This window comes from Balaenoptera ricei, chromosome 8, assembly GCF_028023285.1.
Source record: "Balaenoptera ricei isolate mBalRic1 chromosome 8, mBalRic1.hap2, whole genome shotgun sequence".
NCBI lineage: Eukaryota > Metazoa > Chordata > Mammalia > Artiodactyla > Balaenopteridae > Balaenoptera > Balaenoptera ricei.
Window position 1 is genome coordinate 105862559 of NC_082646.1, and position 17931 is coordinate 105880489.

Here is a 17931-nt window from a genome sequence, read left to right on the forward strand (position 1 = left end):
GAGCCACAACTACTGAAGCCCGCACACCTACAGCCTGTGCTCTGCAACAAGAGAAGCCACCGCAAAGAGAAGCCAGCGCATGGCAAGGAAGAGTAGCCCCTAATCACCGCAACTAGAGAAAGCCCACGCGCAGCAACGAAGACCCAACGCAGCCAAAAATAAAATAAAATAAATTTATTTTAAAAAACAAATAAATATATAAAAGTCACAACGATACCCATTTTAAAAAATATATACTGAACAATAAAATTTGAAACAGTTTGAATCACTTTGCTGTACACCTGAAGCTAACAACACTGTAAATTTACAATTTTTTTTTTTAAATGTTAAACAAAAAAAAAAGGCAATGCTTCATCCCAGCTTGGGCCTCCAACCCAGGGGATGATGTGGGGAATGGGCTGGAGCAGCTAATTACTGCAACAGAGGCCATTGTTTTCAACTCTCCTATCTCTAGTCTGTCCTTCCCCTGTTTTAGGAATCTCATAATCCAAGGCCAAACTCACAAGTTGCAGACATACCTGTCTAGTAAATCTCTATCCTCTCTCCTCCACACGGGGCTAGCTCAGCAATTAAAATTCCAATTCCTTCAAAAAGGACTCAGCACGGACTACATAGCTGGGATGGGAACTGGTAACAACTCCATCTAAGATGGTCCAGAGTTTCCCCTCGGATGCTTGGTGCAGAGAGGGCTCCCTCAGCAGCAGGCATGATGGAAAAGAGCTGAAGCTTTGCAGTCAGAATCGCTCTGTGATTTGCAAGTCATTTGATCTCAAATGACTTATTTCTCTCGGATTCAGTTTGTGTGTGTGTGTGTGTGTGTGTGTGTGTGTATAAAAGCTAATAATATCTACTCTTTCATTCATTTAACAACTATTTAAAGTTCACTGTGAGGCAGCGTGGTGGTGCTGTAGTGGAAAGAGCAAGGCCAGGGAACTGGCAGAACCAGAGTTGAGTCCTGCTTTTGCAACTGATTGGATTACATTCAATCTAGGGAAAGATGCAACATGAACCATTATTTTAGGCAACCCTAACAAAAAACGCTGCCAAGTTCTGACACAATAATTTCTTATCTCTTGGAATTGTATTTTATAGTTATTAAAAGAGGTCTTTAGACTTACTGATATCTTGAGGTAGATTTTTATCATATATCATTCTTCATATATCTAAAAATAGAAAATGTAAGCAAAATAAATTGGTTAAGGTTGTCAAAGCCCTTGAGCAGAGACCACCACAAACACACTCATAGTCAAAAAAAGTCAGGTTTATTTAACTTGAAGCAGTAAGGAGAGTGCATCCTGGGGACACCCTTGTGTGTATCTCCTTAAATCTGGGCTTTTGTTCCACGGTTCTGCGGAGGGATTAGGGAAGTGGGGACCAGTTCTGGATTAAATGCTGTCAAGAGGAAGAGGCAATTCAGACTGGGTATCTTTATAATGCTTACCTAGGAGGCAGGAGGATTCACAGAGGGCTAGAGTTGTATCTTTGGTAAAGAAGCACCAATCGGGAATTCCCTGGTGGCCTAGTGGTTAGGATTCCGGGGGGACCCAGGTTCAATCCCTGGTCAGGGAACATCCCACAAGCTGCGTGGTGTGGCTAAAAAAGAAAAAAAAGGACCCAGTCACTCAGAGAAAGGCGAAGTCATTTTTGTGGTCACAAAGTGGCCCCATCTGAGCATCTAAGCATGTCTCATTCTAAGCACTGATAAATAACAAAATTCAACTGAATAAATCTGAAGATTTAACTGGCTTTATTTAATGATTCAGCATCCTATCCAGTAAGCAGAAAAGTGCTCCACGGAATTGTACAAAATGGAAGGGTTTTACAGAAGGAAGGATGGGTGGCTAGGGAAGTTATTAACAAAAGGAAAGAACTGTTTCAGGCCAGGTCATATTCTTTTTTGGGGGAAGGGGACGGAAGGGGTCTTTATGCAGATTACCTCACTAGTGCTGATCAGGAAATTTCAGATTATCTGTTTATAGGTCACATTCCTGGGAGAGATTAAAACTGCAATTAAGTCTTGGTTTGCTGTCATGGGGGCAAATGACTCTGTTCTGGGGCCTGTTGTTTCTTCTTCTTCTTCCTTTTTAATAGCATGGTTTATGTTCTGCTGGTATCATCACTATCTGAATATCAGAAGGGCCATCTTACACTTTCTTAGCTCCGGACCAGGGATCCAACCCACGCCCCCTGCAGTGGAAGCACGGAGCCCTAACCACTGGACCGCCAGGGAAGTCCCCACCTTACTTTCTTGATAGTCTTAAAACTTCACATTGATGTCCATTAGAGAAAAAAGCACCCCCATTTCAAAGACGTTAAAATGTAGGGGAAAATGTTCATGCTAGATTTGATGAAATAGGATTCATGCTGTATTACCCTGGGCAAGTAATTTAACCCTTTAAGGCTCAACTTCCTGCTCTGTAAAATGGGAACAACACAATCTACTACATAAGACTTGTGAGGTCTAAGAAATAATGTCTACAAAGTGCCTGGTATAATACTGGCTGTATCGCTCAGGGTCCAACCAGGCAAACAGGAACCACTCTAAGAATGTAAAAACAGAGAATTTAATGCAGGGGATTGGTGACACGGGTGACAGGGGTGAGGGAAGGGCTGAGAAGCCCAACAGCAGACAATGAGGCAACCCAGAGATTAGCAAAAACCAGAAGCTGCCCACACTCCTTAACTGGAGGGACAAATAGAGGAGGTGGAATTAGTGGAGCCTGGCCGGGAGGACCACCATCGGAAGTTGGAACCACAGCAGCCTATCCAGTAGGAGGTGGCGCCACAGGGGAGCCTCGCCTGCTGCTGGAGACCTGCCAGAGCCTGAGCAAGAGAGAGAAAGAGAAGAAATAACCTGGCTTTTTCATACCTCCTAACTTCCAGTCTCCTGCCAATGTCTCCCATTGGCCAAACCCAAGCCTGAAAGGCAGCTGTCCTGGAAGCCTGAGAAACTACACCCTGCAAGGCAATACAGAGCAGAGCAAAAGCGCAAGGAAGGGATCTGCAGCAAAAGGGTAGAGAACAACCATTAGATAGAAATAGGTTAAACAGGCTTGGTAATGCCTTTATTTGTAAAACCTTTAAAGTACTGGATACACGTGAAAATAACAAAATCATTCACTTAAAACCATACCATAATCCACATAAACTAGTTCACATCTCCCCTCCCACCCCAACCTACTACATTATTCTGATTACTGCTGTGTCTGGTCTAATACAGTGGCATTTTAAGACGGATTTTCAGTGTCAGGCATGTTCTCCACTGAAATCTCCTGAGGGCTTCTACAGCAGAGGGAGATGCCCATTCTATGTCACAGAGGTCAAAGCTCAGCCACAGTAGAATTATGATGCAGCAGCGTCATGGCAACTGGACGCTGATCTTGGAGCTCTCAAGGACTTCTGCGAGACCTGTGGGAAGGGTCACAATCTCTGGACTCACTTTTAAAAAATGGAAATCACAACCCTCGGGGTGGTTTACGCGCGCCCACAACACTCCACTTGGCTCTTCATCTTTCCATTCCCTTGTCCAGAAGGTTCCACAATGTTCTTTGAAATAAAGGATAAACTTGTCTAAGAAAACAGATAACGTACCCAAGATCAGAGAGCTAGCAAATCGGAAGGAATTCATTCTCTACTCTTCCCACGCCAAGGCGCTTTCCGCTCCCCCACCGGTTTTTTCGCGCCCCGGACATCCTCTGGCGGTCTAAGGCTTGTTCAGGGAAAGGCAAGAGAGACCCCGCTCAAAATCCTGGGGCACTTGGTAGCGCTCTTCGTGCAGCCAACGTGCCCGACTGGCGTCTCAATAGAGGGCGACCCGCCAGGCTCGGCCGGCCGGCTCAGGACGCTTCCGGCTCGGGGGAGCTCAGGGTCCTCTCCCGCAGGCCCGCGACCCCCACCTCCGCGCCAGGGGGCAGCCGGAAGCCAGCTGCCCTGCCCGCCCCCTGCGGGTCGCGGGGTTTCTAACGGAGCCGCGTGCCAGGGGCGGGGCCACGTGCGATTGGCCGCTCGAAGTCGGGGGCGGGCCCGCAGCGGGCCGGTCCGGCGGGCGCCGACAATGAGCCTCCATAAAAGGGAGCGGCGGGGGGCTAGAGCCCCGGATTGAGCCCTCCCCGCCCGGGGTCCCGACGCTCTAGGTCTCGGGGAGGCCCAGACGCGACCGTCGCAGGCCGGGCCGGCGAGCGGCGGGCGGCGGGGAGGGGGCTGCACGGGGCGGGAGGCGGGAGGCGGCCGCCAGCTTGCGCGCAGGCCTGCGCGCCAGTCCTCCGGCGTCCGGTCACCGAGAGGCCCCCCTGGCCGCGCCATGGCCGTGAAGGCCGAGGGCGCCGCGCTCGACTGCTTCGAGGTGACGCTCAAATGCGAGGAAGGGGAGGACGACGAGGAGGCCATGGTGGTGGCCGTAATCCCGCGGCCCGAGCCGATGCTCAGAGGTGAGAATGGGAGGGGAATCCCACTTCCGCGTCATGGTCCGGGACTCGGGCTTCCCCCCCAACCAGTCGGGGGTCTGGGTACCCCCTCCCGCACCTCCAGTCTGGGGCCCAAGCGCCCCTACTCCACTCCGGCCTGGTGCCCGGGCGCCCCCTTCCCCCTTCTGTCTGAGGCCCTGGCGCCCTCTTGCTCCACCCCCAGCGGGGTTTGGAATCTCAGGCCTCCCCGAATTCCCCCTCCCCCGCCCCCGCCCAGGGTCTGGAGCCTTCGATCCACGCCCCGCGAGCTCCGGATCTTCCGGTGCCCGAGCGCCCCCTCGCCCGGGCCCAGCACGACGGCTTCGAGGTGACGCTGGCGGGTCCCGCCCCCCCCCGCGGAGGCAGAGGCAGAGGCTGGCCCAGGGGCCAGGCCGTGTTCTAGGCCGAGGGCCGAGGGGCTGCAGGGCCTCCACGCCGGAGCTAGGGGCCCCGCACCTTGTTGTCCGGAGCGATTCGGTGGGTGGAGGCAGGCGCCGCTGCAGCCCGCCAAAAGGTGGATTGTAAGGGCGCTCCGTGCAGAAAGCTTTCCTACGCCCCCCTCACCATCCCCGGACCTTGCACTTGCATAAGCCACAGGTGTCAGATTCTAGCGCTGCAAGGGTGAAAGGGGTTGCATACGACACCTAGTTTTGGAAAAGGAGTGCTTGCTACGGCGCCCTCAGCCACTCTAGAAGGGGATTGGCCTGGGGAGGGGGTTTGAGGAGCAGTCTGGAAGCACTCGCTTTCCCCTCCTCCCTCACCGATTTCTCCAGTCCTCAGGATCTTGCAAACCCTAAGAAAACAAAGAGCCACCTTAGTGGAAGACACAGTATTCATGAAAATGCAGAATCTTTTCGTTCCTAGATACCCCGTCCCTCAGGAGGACAGTACCCAAAAGGTTGAGAGCAAGGCCATTCATTTAGCCTCAGCAGACATGATGATGTTTCCCTGCACTGCCTCTCCTTTTTGGAATCAAGAGTGCTATAAAATGAGGGAAATAAAGGCCATTACCCTTCTCAGAGCTTTCAATCCAAAAGAGAGGTTCTTTCTGTACTTCTGCTAATATTTCTCGAGTGCTCAGTGCCAGGCTGTCTCAGTTAACCCTCTCAACAACCCTGCGAGAGTATCCTCCTTCCCCAGAGAAGTGAATTCATTCAACAAGTATTTGGGGGCACCTCTTATATGTCAGGCACTGTTTTAGGCTGGGCATGCTAATCGCTATAAACAAAGTCGAAACTCTGCTCTTCTGAAATGTATATGTAGACACTAATGACCAAAGATAGACGAAGATAAATAAATGTATAGCATGTCAGGTGGTTCAGAGAACAGGAAATCAAAGTAAGGAGAAAAGAGTGAGGGTGTTTCATTTGGAATATCAAGTGGTCGGGAAAACCTTCTCTAATAAGGTGAATTTCGAACACAAACCAAAGGAAGCGAGGGAGAGAACCCTGTAGATAATTGGAGGTTAAGAATTTTTGGCAGAGAGACTAGCAAGTACAAAGGTCCTGAAGCAGAAGCTTCTTGAAAGATTTGGGGTGGGAAAGAAAAACAGACGAATTCAAGGGTTTTGGCCTGAGCGACTGGAAGGATGGACTTCCCATTTGCCAAGATGGAAAGACTGGAGTGCAGGCCTGCGGGAGATGGGGAGTTAAGGTTTGAACGTGGCAAGTTTGAGAAGTTTATGACACATTCAAGCACAGATGTCAGATGGTAAGTAAGACATGTGAATCTAAATTTCCTGGGAGAGTCTGGTTAGAGGTATAGACGTGGGAGTTGTCAGCAGGCAGGCACTGGGATGAGACCACCAGAGGAAGGAGGTACATAAAGATGGGGTCCCAGGACCATTGTGGAATGCTCCAGTGATTCCAGTGTGGAGACTGAGTCACTCCTCATCAAACACTGCTGAATGCCACTACATGCCAGGCACTGTGCCGAGTGCTGGAGATACAGTTGTGAAGGATCAAAAATCCATGCTGTCTTGGACCTACAGTGTAGTCAGGAGACAAAGGGAACGAGTAGGAAATGAAGCAGTGAGGGGAACAGGGAGCTCAGGTGGGGCAGATGGCAGCTTTCTAAGGGACGGCAGACAAGCCTTGGGTGAGAAGACAGTTCTGTTCCGGAGAAGAGACTGGCACGGGTGCCCGAAAAAGAGCCCCAGTGAAGTAAGAGAAGAACCAATAGAAGGTGGTACCCTGGAGTCCAAGTGACAAAAATCAAGATGGAAGAAGCCATCTGTCAAAGGACAAAGTTGAAGAGCTGACCGCTGGGTTTAGCATTGGTGACCTTGACGAGAGCTGTTTTGGAGGAGTGGTGGCAAAGAAAGCCCAACTGCAACCAAGAGATTCCTGCCCACGGTCACATGGGAGAGGGGTACAACCCAGCCTTGGAGCTAGACCTTCTGAGACCAAGCCAGTTCTCAGACCCATTTCAAATGCCACCTCTGCCAGGCAGTCCCCAGGTGTTAGGGTCTCCCATATTTGTCTTTCGCTCCATCTCCACAGGTGGGAGGGAGGTGCAGCCACGAGGGATCAGAAGCGCTGAGCTGCCAGGCTAACGTGGGTCTGAGCCTGCATCCTTTGCTGAGCTGAGAAGGGTTCCCATCCTGTCGGAGCTTATGGTCCACGTGCACAGGGAACAGGTGCCGTGTCGACCGGTAGGGACGAGCGAGATCACCGCTGCAAAGGCTTTGGGAGGGGAGGCTATTTCCGACAGGATGGGAGGCCTCTTGAAGGGGCCTCAACAAGTGGAGGAACAGGCATGGATGCCATTCACTGACCCGAGAAGGCTCATTGAGCGTCTCCTCTCCTACGTGCCAGGCCCTGCGGGGACAGTAAGATGACAACATTTACCATTCTTGTCTTCAAGGAAGTGCTTTGCCGTGGCCTGGTAGTCGCATATGGATATAATCACCTGCCAGGGGTTGGAGGTCAGGAAGGCTTCACAGGGCTGAGGATTTGAGCAGGGCCATGAAGGAAGTAGAGGAGTTTGCCAGACTGATGGGCTGCCAAGGCCGAAGACATGCAGGAACGCAGTCTGTTGGACTGAAATACCTGTTGGACCTGTGGTCCGAGACTAGATTGAGGTAGCAGGATGCCGAGGCGTGTAGGCTGTGTTTATCGTGGCTAGTGCCTTGTGGACTCCAGGGGAGGGGAGAAAGAGACTCTAGGTGGGAAAGTTCCTTCCCTACATACGCCACCGGGTTTGGGGAATCCTGTTCTCTATATTGTTGGTTGTGGGTACCTTCACTGACAATCCCCGCCCCCTCCTCTCCCTCCGTAGTGGCCCAGCAGGCGAAGTCCCCACCGCCAAGGCCCAGCCTGCTAGAGGCAGGTGGCGATGGCTGTGAGGAGCCCAGGCAGCAGGTGTCTTGGGAGCAGGAGTTCCTGGTGGGGAACAGCCCGGGAGGCAGCGGGCGGGCGCTGTGCATGGTGTGTGGGGCCGAGATCCGGGCCCCCTCGGCGGACACGGCGCGCGCCCACATCCTGGAGCAGCACCCTCACACCCTGGACCTGAGCCCTTCCGAGAAGAGCAATATCCTGGAGGCCTGGAGTGAGGGGGTGGCCCTTTTGCAAGACTTCAGGGCCGAGCAGCCATCCCCGCCCCATTCAGGTAGCGGGGCTGGGGGAGGGGTGGGGGGGGAGGCAAAGTCAGGACTCTCGTTGCTCACTGGCGTCTGCCCCCTTCAGACTCAGGCCAGGAGGTCGAAGTGGACCCAGACTCCGACCCGGACCCTGCCGAAATGCCAGCAGAGATTGTCGTTCTCCTCGACTCCGAGGACAACCCCTGCCTCCCTAGAAGGAGCCGGCCCAGGGGACTCCGCCCTCTGGAGCTTCCTGGTCAGTCATCCCAAAGCCTTGGAGGCCGGGTTGGGGGGGAGGGAAGCATGGGCCCTGCCATCTGGGTGGAGAGAGGCTGCTGGGCAGGCACCTTCAGCAGCCCTGTGCTCACGGCAATCAGGCCTCTTAAAAAGGTCTTGTCTCTTGCAGCGGCCCCTGTCCCAGAGCCGGTAAGCAAGAAGCCACGTGGTCAGAGATGGAAGGAGCCCCCTGGGGAGGAGCCGGTCAGAAAGAAAAGAGGCAGACCCATGACCAAAACCCTGGACCTGGACCCGGACCCGGACCCAGGTGAAGGCGAGGAAGGTGTGGGCTCCAGGAGGAAAGCTAGGACCCTGGCGGGGCTGGGGGGATGCGTGGCAGAGGGCACCTGCACCTCAGCTGAGGCCGTGGGCTCAGCCTTTGGGAGTCTGACCTCACAGTTCCATCCTGTCCTCCCTTCCAGATCCCCCCTCACCCGACTCACCCACCGAGACTTTTGCGGCTCCCGCCGAGGTCCGACACTTCACCGACGGCAGCTTCCCCGCTGGCTTCGTCCTCCAGCTCTTCTCCCACACCCAGCTCAGGGCCTCAGACAGCAAGGACTCGCCCAAAGAGGGGAGAGTGGCAGAAAGAGGCCTTCTCCAGCCGGAAAGCCCCTCCCCAGGTGAGCTCCTGAGCGGGGATGACAAGTGGGAGGTCAGGAAGGCCACATCCCGGGGGTCTGGCCTCCACGAGGCTGCTCGGCAGCAGAGCCCAGGGTAGAGGTGGCTGGTGCTCCAGTCCCCTGGGAGCGGGGCCAAGGGCAGGTGGATTTAAATACAGTGGCCAGCCAGAGAGCTGAGTTTTTCTGCGAGCTCCTTGGGAGCGTCCTGGCTGGTTGCTAGGTTGGGTTAGGCCAGTGCTCCCCAAAGCCCGACACCCATCACCACAGTTAAGGTTGATTCCAGCTGGAGCCTGAGGTGCCCTCCTTGGCCCCGGTGGACCAGGGGCCTAACTGGGACCGATAGCAGAATAGACGGGGCGAACACTCAGCAGACACCTCAGCTCAGTTTACGTCTAATAATAGCAGTAAGCGCTTGTGTTTTTATCATGTTCTCCGATTTTAAGAAACTTTCATATGCAGCTCATCTGGCCCTTATAAAAGTATCTTTTCCAGATGGACCGACTGAGTCTCAGAGAGACGGTTCCTCCTCTACGGTCCTTGTATTCATTTCCTGAGACTGCTGTAACAAACTACCACAAACTTCGTGGCTTACAACAACACAGATATACTACTTTTTAGTCCCGGAGGTCAGAGGACTGGAACGGGTCTCACTGGGCTACAATCAGGGTGTCAGCAGGGTTGGGTTCCTTTCTGGCTCCTAAAGGAGGAAGTCTTGCCTCTTCCAGCTTCTAGCAGCTGCCTGTGTTCCTTGGCTTGTGCCCTCCTTCCATCTTCAAAGCAGGCCGTGGCCAGTGCAGTCTTCCTCAGGATGCCATTTTTGGGTCTGACTCTTCTGCCTTCTCCTTCCCCTTTAAAGACCCTTGTGATTACACTGAGCCCACCCAGATCATCCAGATCTCTATTTTATTTTAAAGTTGGCTGATTAACAATGTCAGTTCCATCTGTAGTCTTAATTCTTCCTTGCCGTTTAAGATACTGTATTCACAGGTCCTGGGGATTAGGACTTGAAATGTTTGGGGGACCGGTATACTGCTACCACAGTCACGTAACCCAGCAGTAGCAGAATTGAGATGAGACTGGCCTGTGTTCCAGCAGGGCAGGGCTGAGCCTGGTTCCTCTCTCTCTTCGTCTCGCCAGGCCAGGCCCTGCTTGCAGCATCTCAGGCGCAAAAAAATGGTTTTTCTTTTTTTTTTTTTTTTGGCTGCGTTGGATCTTCGTTGCTGCGCACGGGCTTTCTCTAGTTGTGGCGAGCGGGGGCTACTCTTCATTGCGGTGCGCAGGCTTCTCATTGCGGTGGCTTCTCTTGTTGCGGAGCACAGGCTCTAGGTGCACGGGCTTCAGTAGTTGTGGCTCGCGGGCTCTAGAGCGCAGCCTCAGTAGTTGTGGCGCACGGGCTTAGTTGCTCCGCGGCGTGTGGGATCTTCCCGGACCAGGGCTCGAACCCGCGTCCCCTGCATTGGCAGGCAGCCTCTTAACCACTGTGCCACCAGGGAAGCCCCAGAAATTGGTTCTTGAAGGAGTGAATGTGTGACACAGAGAGTGCCTCGTGTCCCGCCTGCCTGAAATGGGCGTTTGGAGTTGGAGCCCTGAGAAAGATGGCACACGGGGTGCTGGAGGCTCCCCAGAGCAGGGCTCTCAAAAAGGAGGTGTACTTTTTGCCTAAAGAAAAAGGCAAACCTGTCACTTCAGCCCACATCACTCAGTGGTGACCACTGTCAAAAACTTGGCTTGCATCCTTCAGACCTTTTACAAAGCTCTGTGTGCACGTCTCTGCACGTGTGCTTTCATCTATTTATCTTTTACCACTTTTTCTAGTCTGGAGGCAGGCCTCACCCCTGTGAGGTTTTAACTGTCTCAGGTTTCAGCTTGAGTCACCTTCCAGTCCTGCTTCCCCAGGACCGTGCTCTGCCTGGACTTTAGCGTTTCCCAGGCCCCCTCGTATTGTCAGTGGACCCCTGCTCTAAATGGCTGATCTCTTCCACTGACTGATGAGTCTTCTGGTTTCATTCTTGAAAGTGGGGCCTTTATTTTGACCCCTGGGGTACCCTGTGCCCAAACCCCACCTGTGTGGAGTGACCAATAGGTGAGAAGGGCATCCTTGAGATCTCAGGTTTATTTGGGGTGAATGGGCAAAGCCTGAGATTTGGGGTTCAGCAAGCTGATTGAATGATGTGAGAGGGATGGAGGGGGCTGAGAGGTGTTCTCGGCAGAGGCAGGGACCTATGGAGGTTGGAGACGGTCCAGAAACTGCAGGAGGTACTAAGTGACACAGCAGCAAGTGTTCCTGCAGCCCAGCTATGGGAAATGACAGGAGTGCCACAGCCTTTATCGCCACGAAACTCAGTCTGCCTAAGGGTACAAGTCAGCAAATAGAGAATAGTGTGGTGCCCACGATGGTTCTGTGCAGAGCACAGGCTCCAGACCAGTGGTTTCAGGTTGATTTGGGGTTTTAAGTACCCAAAGCTCAGATTTCTCAGGAACCTGTGAGGCTTCAACCAGAATGTCTCTACTTTGAGTTGTTTTATTTATTGAAGCTCTTCAAAGATCTTATTTGAGTAAAGATCCTACCACTTTAAAAAAGATTAAAAATCAAGGATATAAAAGTTGGGGGGCGGGGAGTCACTGTGGTCGGGTCAGCTGACCTGATGGATGTGAGTGTGACGCAGTCAGGGACGACTTGCTGGACTTCCAGGGGCCTCCCAGGATGGAGGGGGGGAAGGCGTCCCGGCCAGGAGAGGAGGTGAGCCCTGAGGGCCCACTCGCAGACAGTGGAAAAAAGCCTCCTGCTGGGGGGGGGTGTGTGTGTGTGTGTGCGCGCGCAAGAGAGAGAGAGCACCTAGAACAGGGCCTGGTGTGTGTGTGTGTCAGCACCTAGAACAGGGCCTGGTGTGTGTGTGTGTCAGCACCTAGAACAGGGCCTGGGGGGTGTGTGTGTGTGTGTCAGCACCTAGAACAGGGCCTGGGGTGTGTGTGTGTGTGTGTGTCAGCACCTAGAACAGGGCCTGGGGTGTGTGTGTGTGTGTCAGCACCTAGAACAGGGCCTGGGGTGTGTGTGTGTGTGTGTGTCAGCACCTAGAACAGGGCCTGGGGGGTGTGTGTGTGTGTGTGTGTGTGTGTCAGCACCTAGAACAGGGCCTGGGGGTGTGTGTGTGTGTGTGTGTGTGTGTGTCAGCACCTAGAACAGGGCCTGGCACCAAGAAAGCCCTCAGGAAAGATTTTTTGACAGATGAGTGGATGGCGGCTGCCTTCACTTGTCATTCTGGTGGTAACATTTCCAGAGTCTCTGCTCAGAGACAAGCCTTAGTGAGAAATGAGAGAAGTGGGCCCCAGCCACCCCCTGGAGAAGGTGTACACATTTACACACACATGCACAAGTGTGGAGGAAGGGGAGGGGGATGAAACTGGGGAAGCAGAGGGGTTGGGCCAGGAGGGAAGTAGGGGTGGTTCTGGGGTTGGGGTGCTGAGGGGACTCAGCTTGTCCCAGGGACAGAGAAGTCCTCTTGGCTTGCTCTCTGATGGCCCGGGGCTCTGCTCATGCACTGCTTCTGAAAGAAGATCTCTCTACCACACCTCAGGCCTCGCTCTCCTGAAACTCCCCTCCCCACCACCCACCCCTTTGCCCTCCCTGTTATCAGGAAGAATTGGCACTTAATTCCAATGTACTGAGTTCTTTTAATATATTATTTCCTGAAATCCACAGGACCACCTTATAAAGGATTATTATGTCCACTTTACAGAAGAGGAAACTGAGCCTTGGGCAGGTGTGTTTCGCCCATGCGGCACCCCGCCTGCAGTGAGGGCCAGGAATCAGTTCTCTGTCAGACCAGGAGCTGTTCTTTCCTCTGGGTCTTCCCCATCAGCCTACGCAAAGCTGTTGTTTCTCCCTTCTTGACCCCTCATCCCATCGTGGCCACTGTCCCATTTATCCCCAAGCCTTTTCAGCAAAGCTGGAGAGCTCTTCTGTACTGTCTCCAGTCTGTCTTTAGAAGCCACTTGAGTCAAACTCATGCTCACCACCCCACACTAAAATGGCTTTTTTGGCAACATTGCCATTGACTTCCATAAAGTTAGATCTGGTGGTCAGTTCTCAGTCCTTATCTTTCCTGACCTGGCAAAAACAAGGAACCCCTCCCTCCTTCCCTCCTTCCCTCCTTCCCTCCTTCCTGGAGACCCTTTCTGCCCTTGGCCTCTCAGGCAGCAGCATGCCTGGGTTGCACCTGCCTCTCTTGCTTGTTCTTTCCTAGCTCCCCAAATGGGGATCCTGTGGTGGTTTTTCTTCCCGTTTCTAGAACATATGCTCCTTTAGGTCAGGATATTTGCCTGTTTCATTTACTGTGATATCCCCAGTGCCCAGCACGGAATAGGTGCTGCTTCTGTATTTGGTGAATGAATGAATGACCCAGCCGTGGGTCAGGATCTGCACTCACGCCCTGGGTGATCCCGTCCAGGCTCACAGCTTGAAGTACGGTTCTCGTGCTCACGGTCCCACCTTTCTCCTCCACCTCAGACCTCTCCCTCCGGTTCCAGCCTCTCTCTTACCCATATGACGTGTCTGATTGGTTGCCTAAAAGATCCCCCAAACTCGGAGTTTCTGACGGCGTTTCTGAATGGAACCCCCAGTCTCCTCCCCTCACCTCCAGCCACTCTATTCCCCCCCAGTCTTCCCTTCCCGAGGAAGCTGGCAGCCCCGTTCTTCAGTTCGCTTGGACCAAACCCTCAGAGTCATCTTCTGTCTCTCTCAGACCCCACATCCGTCCATCAGCAAATCCTGTTAGCCCCACCTCCAAGATGCTCAGAATTGACCCCCCTGTCACTACCCCCTACTGCTGCTACTTTCATCCAAGCTTCCTTAACAACCTTTGAACTTGTCTCCTGGCTTCTGATATTTGCCCTCTGTGGTCGGTCTCATACAGCAGCCAGAGCCCCTGTTGAAAACCCAAGTGGGATCCTGGCACTGCTCTGCTCAGAGCCCTCCAGCGCCGTCGCTGTCGCACTTCAGATAAAAGTCAGAGTCCTCGTGGAGACCGGTGGTCCTCAAACCAGGATCTTCACCTCTTCTGCCCACCAGGGCATCTGCATTTGCTCTTCCTCCCGCCAGGAATGCTGTTCCCCAGCTAGACACGCCGCTGACTCCTCGCTTCCTGTACGTTTTGCTCACGCGTCAGCTCTGTGAGGCCCTCCCTGCTACCCCGTCCCCTTCCCTGGTGTACTTTTTTACTTTGCTTCTGTCTGTATATATCGCATTGCATTCTTGCTTTGCTCATCCTGTTTATTGGCTCTCACCACTGGAATGTCAATTCCAGGAAGGCCACTTGGCCTGCACCATGTCCTGGGGAACCCCCAGCAACTGGGCTAGTGTTGGGCACAGTATAGTTGCCCAGTAAGTTATTGTTGAATTAAGGAGCCAATGAGTAGGCTCCCCCTGCCCTCAAGGAGCTTAGAGTTTGTCAGGGAGACAAACCAGCTCGTGTGACTACAAAGCAGAATTTGTTCAGTCGCACGACCCAGTGGCAGCCATTGAGTCATTTTAAATCCCGGCAAACAGTACAGCAAAATTGTACCTGTTTTCTCTGCCAGATTTTAAATCACTGGGTCTCTAGAAACAGTGCAGAAGAAAACCACAAATAATATAGACACCGCAACAGTTACAATCACCATTTTCTGGCTTTGTTTTTTGACGTAACTTCTGCGCATGCCCATGCCGAACCGGACATTTTGGTACCTGAACGGTGGCTGTCAGCAGTTCACGTTCCCCTGTCTTAAGGCCTGGTTCTGCCCCTTGTGAGTAGCTTCTCCACGCTGCTAAGGTGGACGTCTGACCCCTGCGTGGTAGGTATTGACTCGGGAGGTGAAGAGCCTGGTTGAGGTTCCAAAGCAGAGGTGGATGTTAACCCGGGACTCTCCGTCCAGTGCTCTCTCCTCCGCCCTGCATATTCACCTGGGAGCTCCTTTGTGGGCACAGTCATGTCTTTTTCTGCTTTGGGGTGCTGCCCACCCCACCACCTCTGCCCACACAAGGCAGAACCCATCAGGCTAGGGTGCCCGGTAAGTTCTAGATGAAACGGAGTCAGCTGAATGTAGTTGAGAGGAGCGGAGTACAGCACTAAGCATCCGTGTGCCAGAATCCATGAGGGAGGAAGGCTGCAGAGGGCCTGCGCTGATGCCTGAGGAGGCGTGATGCCCTTGGGGTTGGTGCTGGTCCTTGGATGAACTAGGAGCACAGCCTCCCACTGTCCCCGTGCTTCTCCTCAGACCGCAGGGTCTGGGCTATGGAATTGAAGGCCAGGAAATGGGGGTGTGGTTTACAGAGACCCTGGGGGGACATCCTCAAGGTGGATTGTCTGGAGGGCCCTGACTCTCTCTCTCTGCTCCCATCCTTGCCCAGCTCCCCCTCCGGGGCTTCGTGGGACGCTGGATCTCCAGGTTATCCGCGTGCGGCTGGAGGAGCCCCCGGCAGTCAGCCTCCTGCAAGACTGGTCCAAGCATCCCCAGGGCACCAAGGGTGTGGGAGCAGGTGACAGCCCAGACTGGCCCGCGGTTCTGTCGGAATCCAGCACCACTGTCGGGGGGCAGCCAGAGGCAGGGAGTGGCCTGTAGGTTCTTGCTTTTCGGGGGGGTGGGAGAGGAGGCATTGTCCCCCTTCGACTTTTCACTCAGAGCTGCCCAGCTCGGCCACCTGATGGAGAGTAAAACCAGGTGCCAAGGCAGGATGGAGGAGAGGAAGGTGGGCAGCATCCGCTATGGCTCGGGGACCCTGGAAAATGCCTCCCCGAGGTGAGGCGTGAGGCCAGGCCCTGAGGGGGACGGGGGTGCCAAGGGCTGTCGTGCGGTAGGGCATTGGGCCTATGGAGAACACCCACCCGATCCTTTTGTTGACCCAGACCTCTCTGTCCCCCTGACCTCCTCCCGCCCTCTCGCCCCCCACCATTCTCCCTTGGCACAGTGCCTTACGCAAGAGGTGGTCGTGACGGTGTTGAACTGAGTCCCACTACCTCGGGGGACGCCTCTCCTCCCCCACCTGTTTAGGCTCCTAAATCAGGAGGCCTCCATTACCTCTTCCTGTTCCATCCCTGCAGGTGGCTGAAGCAGCCTACCTGGGGGCTCGGTCACTCACACTCTCCTCTTCACCCCTTTTCCTGTTGTATATATCTCCTTTGTTGACAATAAATTATTTTTTTTTATTAAGAGAGTTCCGTCTGGGCCATCATTGGGGGAAGGGGTTTGCTAGCAGGATATCCGGCCTCCTGGAGTGACCTTGAGGAGGGCTAAGAGGTGGTCCTGGGTGTGAGCCAGAAAGCTGCTGCCCCAGAGGCTGGAACAGGGTCAGGGCAGGCTTTGTTGGCCCAGCAGACCGAGGCTGAGTCAGTCAGCAGGGCACCTCGCCCCCTCCCCTTACCCGTGCCCTCCAAATGGGGTCAGAAACACCTTTAACATGTCGTACCTTCTGACTCACTTGGTAAGCCTCTGTCTGTCCAAGACAGGCCACGTTGGGGGGCCCAGGGGAGGAGCTGAGACTTAACATGACCTTTACAAAGTGCCCTGGCTGTGGCCAGCGTGCAGGGGAAGAGAAACCTCCCCTCCCCCTGCCCCAGGAAAGGAAGGCAGGCGGTGGGGTCCTGAACGCCCCCAACCTTTCAGCGCTGAACACTCGGCCTCATGGTCTGCCCGCCCTCTCCTCGGCTTAATTACACCAAGCCTTTGGCTGGTTTTCCTGTTCCCCGACTCTTCACCAGACTCCTAACCCCTTATCCTCCTAAGTTAACCATCACCAGCCAAATCTGTGTAGGGTTGTGGTTTTCCTCTTTGGTGAAGGGGGCTCTCAAGAGAGGCACAGAGGGCTCTCAGATCCCAAACTTCACTGTCCCGTTCAGAGTCCAGGGGTGAGTGGGATAAATAGGGCCATCCACCCTCTGCAGCTGGACGGCTCCACTGCTCCTGCTGGATCCCGCGCAGCCGGGGAGAGGCGGGGCAGAGGCAGGACTCACAGGGCAGTTGTTCCTGTATGACACCAACCCTGTCAGGTTTTGAGACTGACCAGAGAGCTGGTCCCTAAATTAGGAAGGGTCTGGGCTTGAGCACGCTGTGCTGTGTGCCTGTCTGAGCTGGTGTCACCCGTGGGCTCAGCCAGGTGTGAGTGATCTCAGCGTGGTTGGCTCATGGGAAGTGGTCCTTTCTCCCCATCTGACGAGCTCGGGAGAAAGAGCCCCGGGACATCTGGGGCCCTCTTCCAGGGGAGACCAGAAGATTGGTGGTGTGGTGGGGGGAAAGAGGGCAAGGATTCAGGACCCCTCGTGTCTAGGGCGGCTGCACCAGCGCGTGATGTTGGGGGGCCATAGAACTACCCTGTATCTCTACCACCATTTCTGCAAATTGGCAAAACTTGTATCCTTCCTAATAGGAAGGAATGAGTAATGCTGAAAGTCTGACTCTGAAACACAGACTATGAATTGTCACAGGTGGTCGCTGTCCGTCCTTTCAATCGTGTGACTGTGTTTACATTTATGCCAATGTGCTTTTAAAACAATGTGGCTGTGTTGCTGGGTGGTGACAGTTGGGAGAACTTATATAAAAGCTCATTGTGCAATTGTGAAGCTACATGCACCTTCGCGGCTGTTAATTATGATTGAAGGTTTGGCCCGCTAGACTGTGAGCTCCTTCTGGGCGAGGGCTGGATTGCATTGACTTCATTTTCCTAGCGCCCTGCATAGGGCCTGGCGCATAGTAGGTGCTTAATAAATGTTTGTCTGGTGCCCTCTTGGTGTGTATTCCTATGTGATGTTTTTGCAGTGCAGGCCGGTCCCTGCAGTGTGGTCCTCTGCACGAGGTGGCTGCCATGGTGACTGCTGGTGACGTGGTTGTTCCATGGCTTAAGCCCCACATCCTGGGTGGCAAGGATTTGTCCAGCCTCGGCCAGGACCCCAGGGACTCTGTGAGCATGTGTGGCTGGGAGCTGCCTGTGGGCACCTCTGGGCTTCCAGGGAGAGGCGGAGAGAGTGGAGCCCGGGGCGTG

At 53.9% G+C, this 17931-nt stretch overlaps 1 protein-coding gene and 1 long non-coding RNA gene across 4 annotated transcripts; one reads left to right on the forward strand and one right to left on the reverse strand.

Annotated features, from left to right (window-relative positions):
- Positions 1 to 1260: 1260 nt before the first annotated feature.
- Positions 1261 to 3926, reverse strand: LOC132370901 (uncharacterized). The gene is made up of 3 exons (XR_009504708.1): positions 3592 to 3926; positions 1442 to 1593; positions 1261 to 1348 (listed from the first exon to the last, which is right to left on the reverse strand). It is a non-coding gene; the product is annotated as an uncharacterized LOC132370901 (long non-coding RNA).
- Positions 3927 to 4031: 105 nt separating this feature from the next.
- On the forward strand, positions 4032 to 16106 carry SPINDOC (spindlin interactor and repressor of chromatin binding). 3 transcript variants are annotated; one of them, XM_059931841.1, is made up of 6 exons: positions 4032 to 4427; positions 7722 to 8051; positions 8129 to 8278; positions 8429 to 8581; positions 8721 to 8921; positions 15307 to 16106. In XM_059931841.1, the coding sequence occupies exons 1-6, from the start codon at positions 4301 to 4303 to the stop codon at positions 15516 to 15518; spliced, it is 1173 nt and encodes a 390-aa protein (XP_059787824.1). In that variant the 5' UTR covers positions 4032 to 4300; the 3' UTR covers positions 15519 to 16106. The 3 variants fall into 3 exon arrangements, with proteins under 3 accessions (XP_059787824.1, XP_059787826.1, XP_059787827.1); XM_059931843.1 differs by having other exon boundaries at positions 8429 to 8566; XM_059931844.1 differs by lacking the exon at positions 4032 to 4427 and adding an exon at positions 4929 to 6152.
- Positions 16107 to 17931: the final 1825 nt, after the last annotated feature.

Excerpts from the sequence above, each read along its gene's own strand:
- SPINDOC (XM_059931841.1), top strand. The coding sequence starts at position 4,301 with ATGGCCGTGAAGGCCGAGGGCGCCGCGCTCGACTGCTTCGAGGTGACG. Across the intron at positions 4,428-7,721 it reads GCCCGAGCCGATGCTCAGAG|TGGCCCAGCAGGCGAAGTCC; the intron begins GTGAGAATGGGA and ends CTCCCTCCGTAG. Across the intron at positions 8,922-15,306 it reads GCCGGAAAGCCCCTCCCCAG|CTCCCCCTCCGGGGCTTCGT; the intron begins GTGAGCTCCTGA and ends ATCCTTGCCCAG.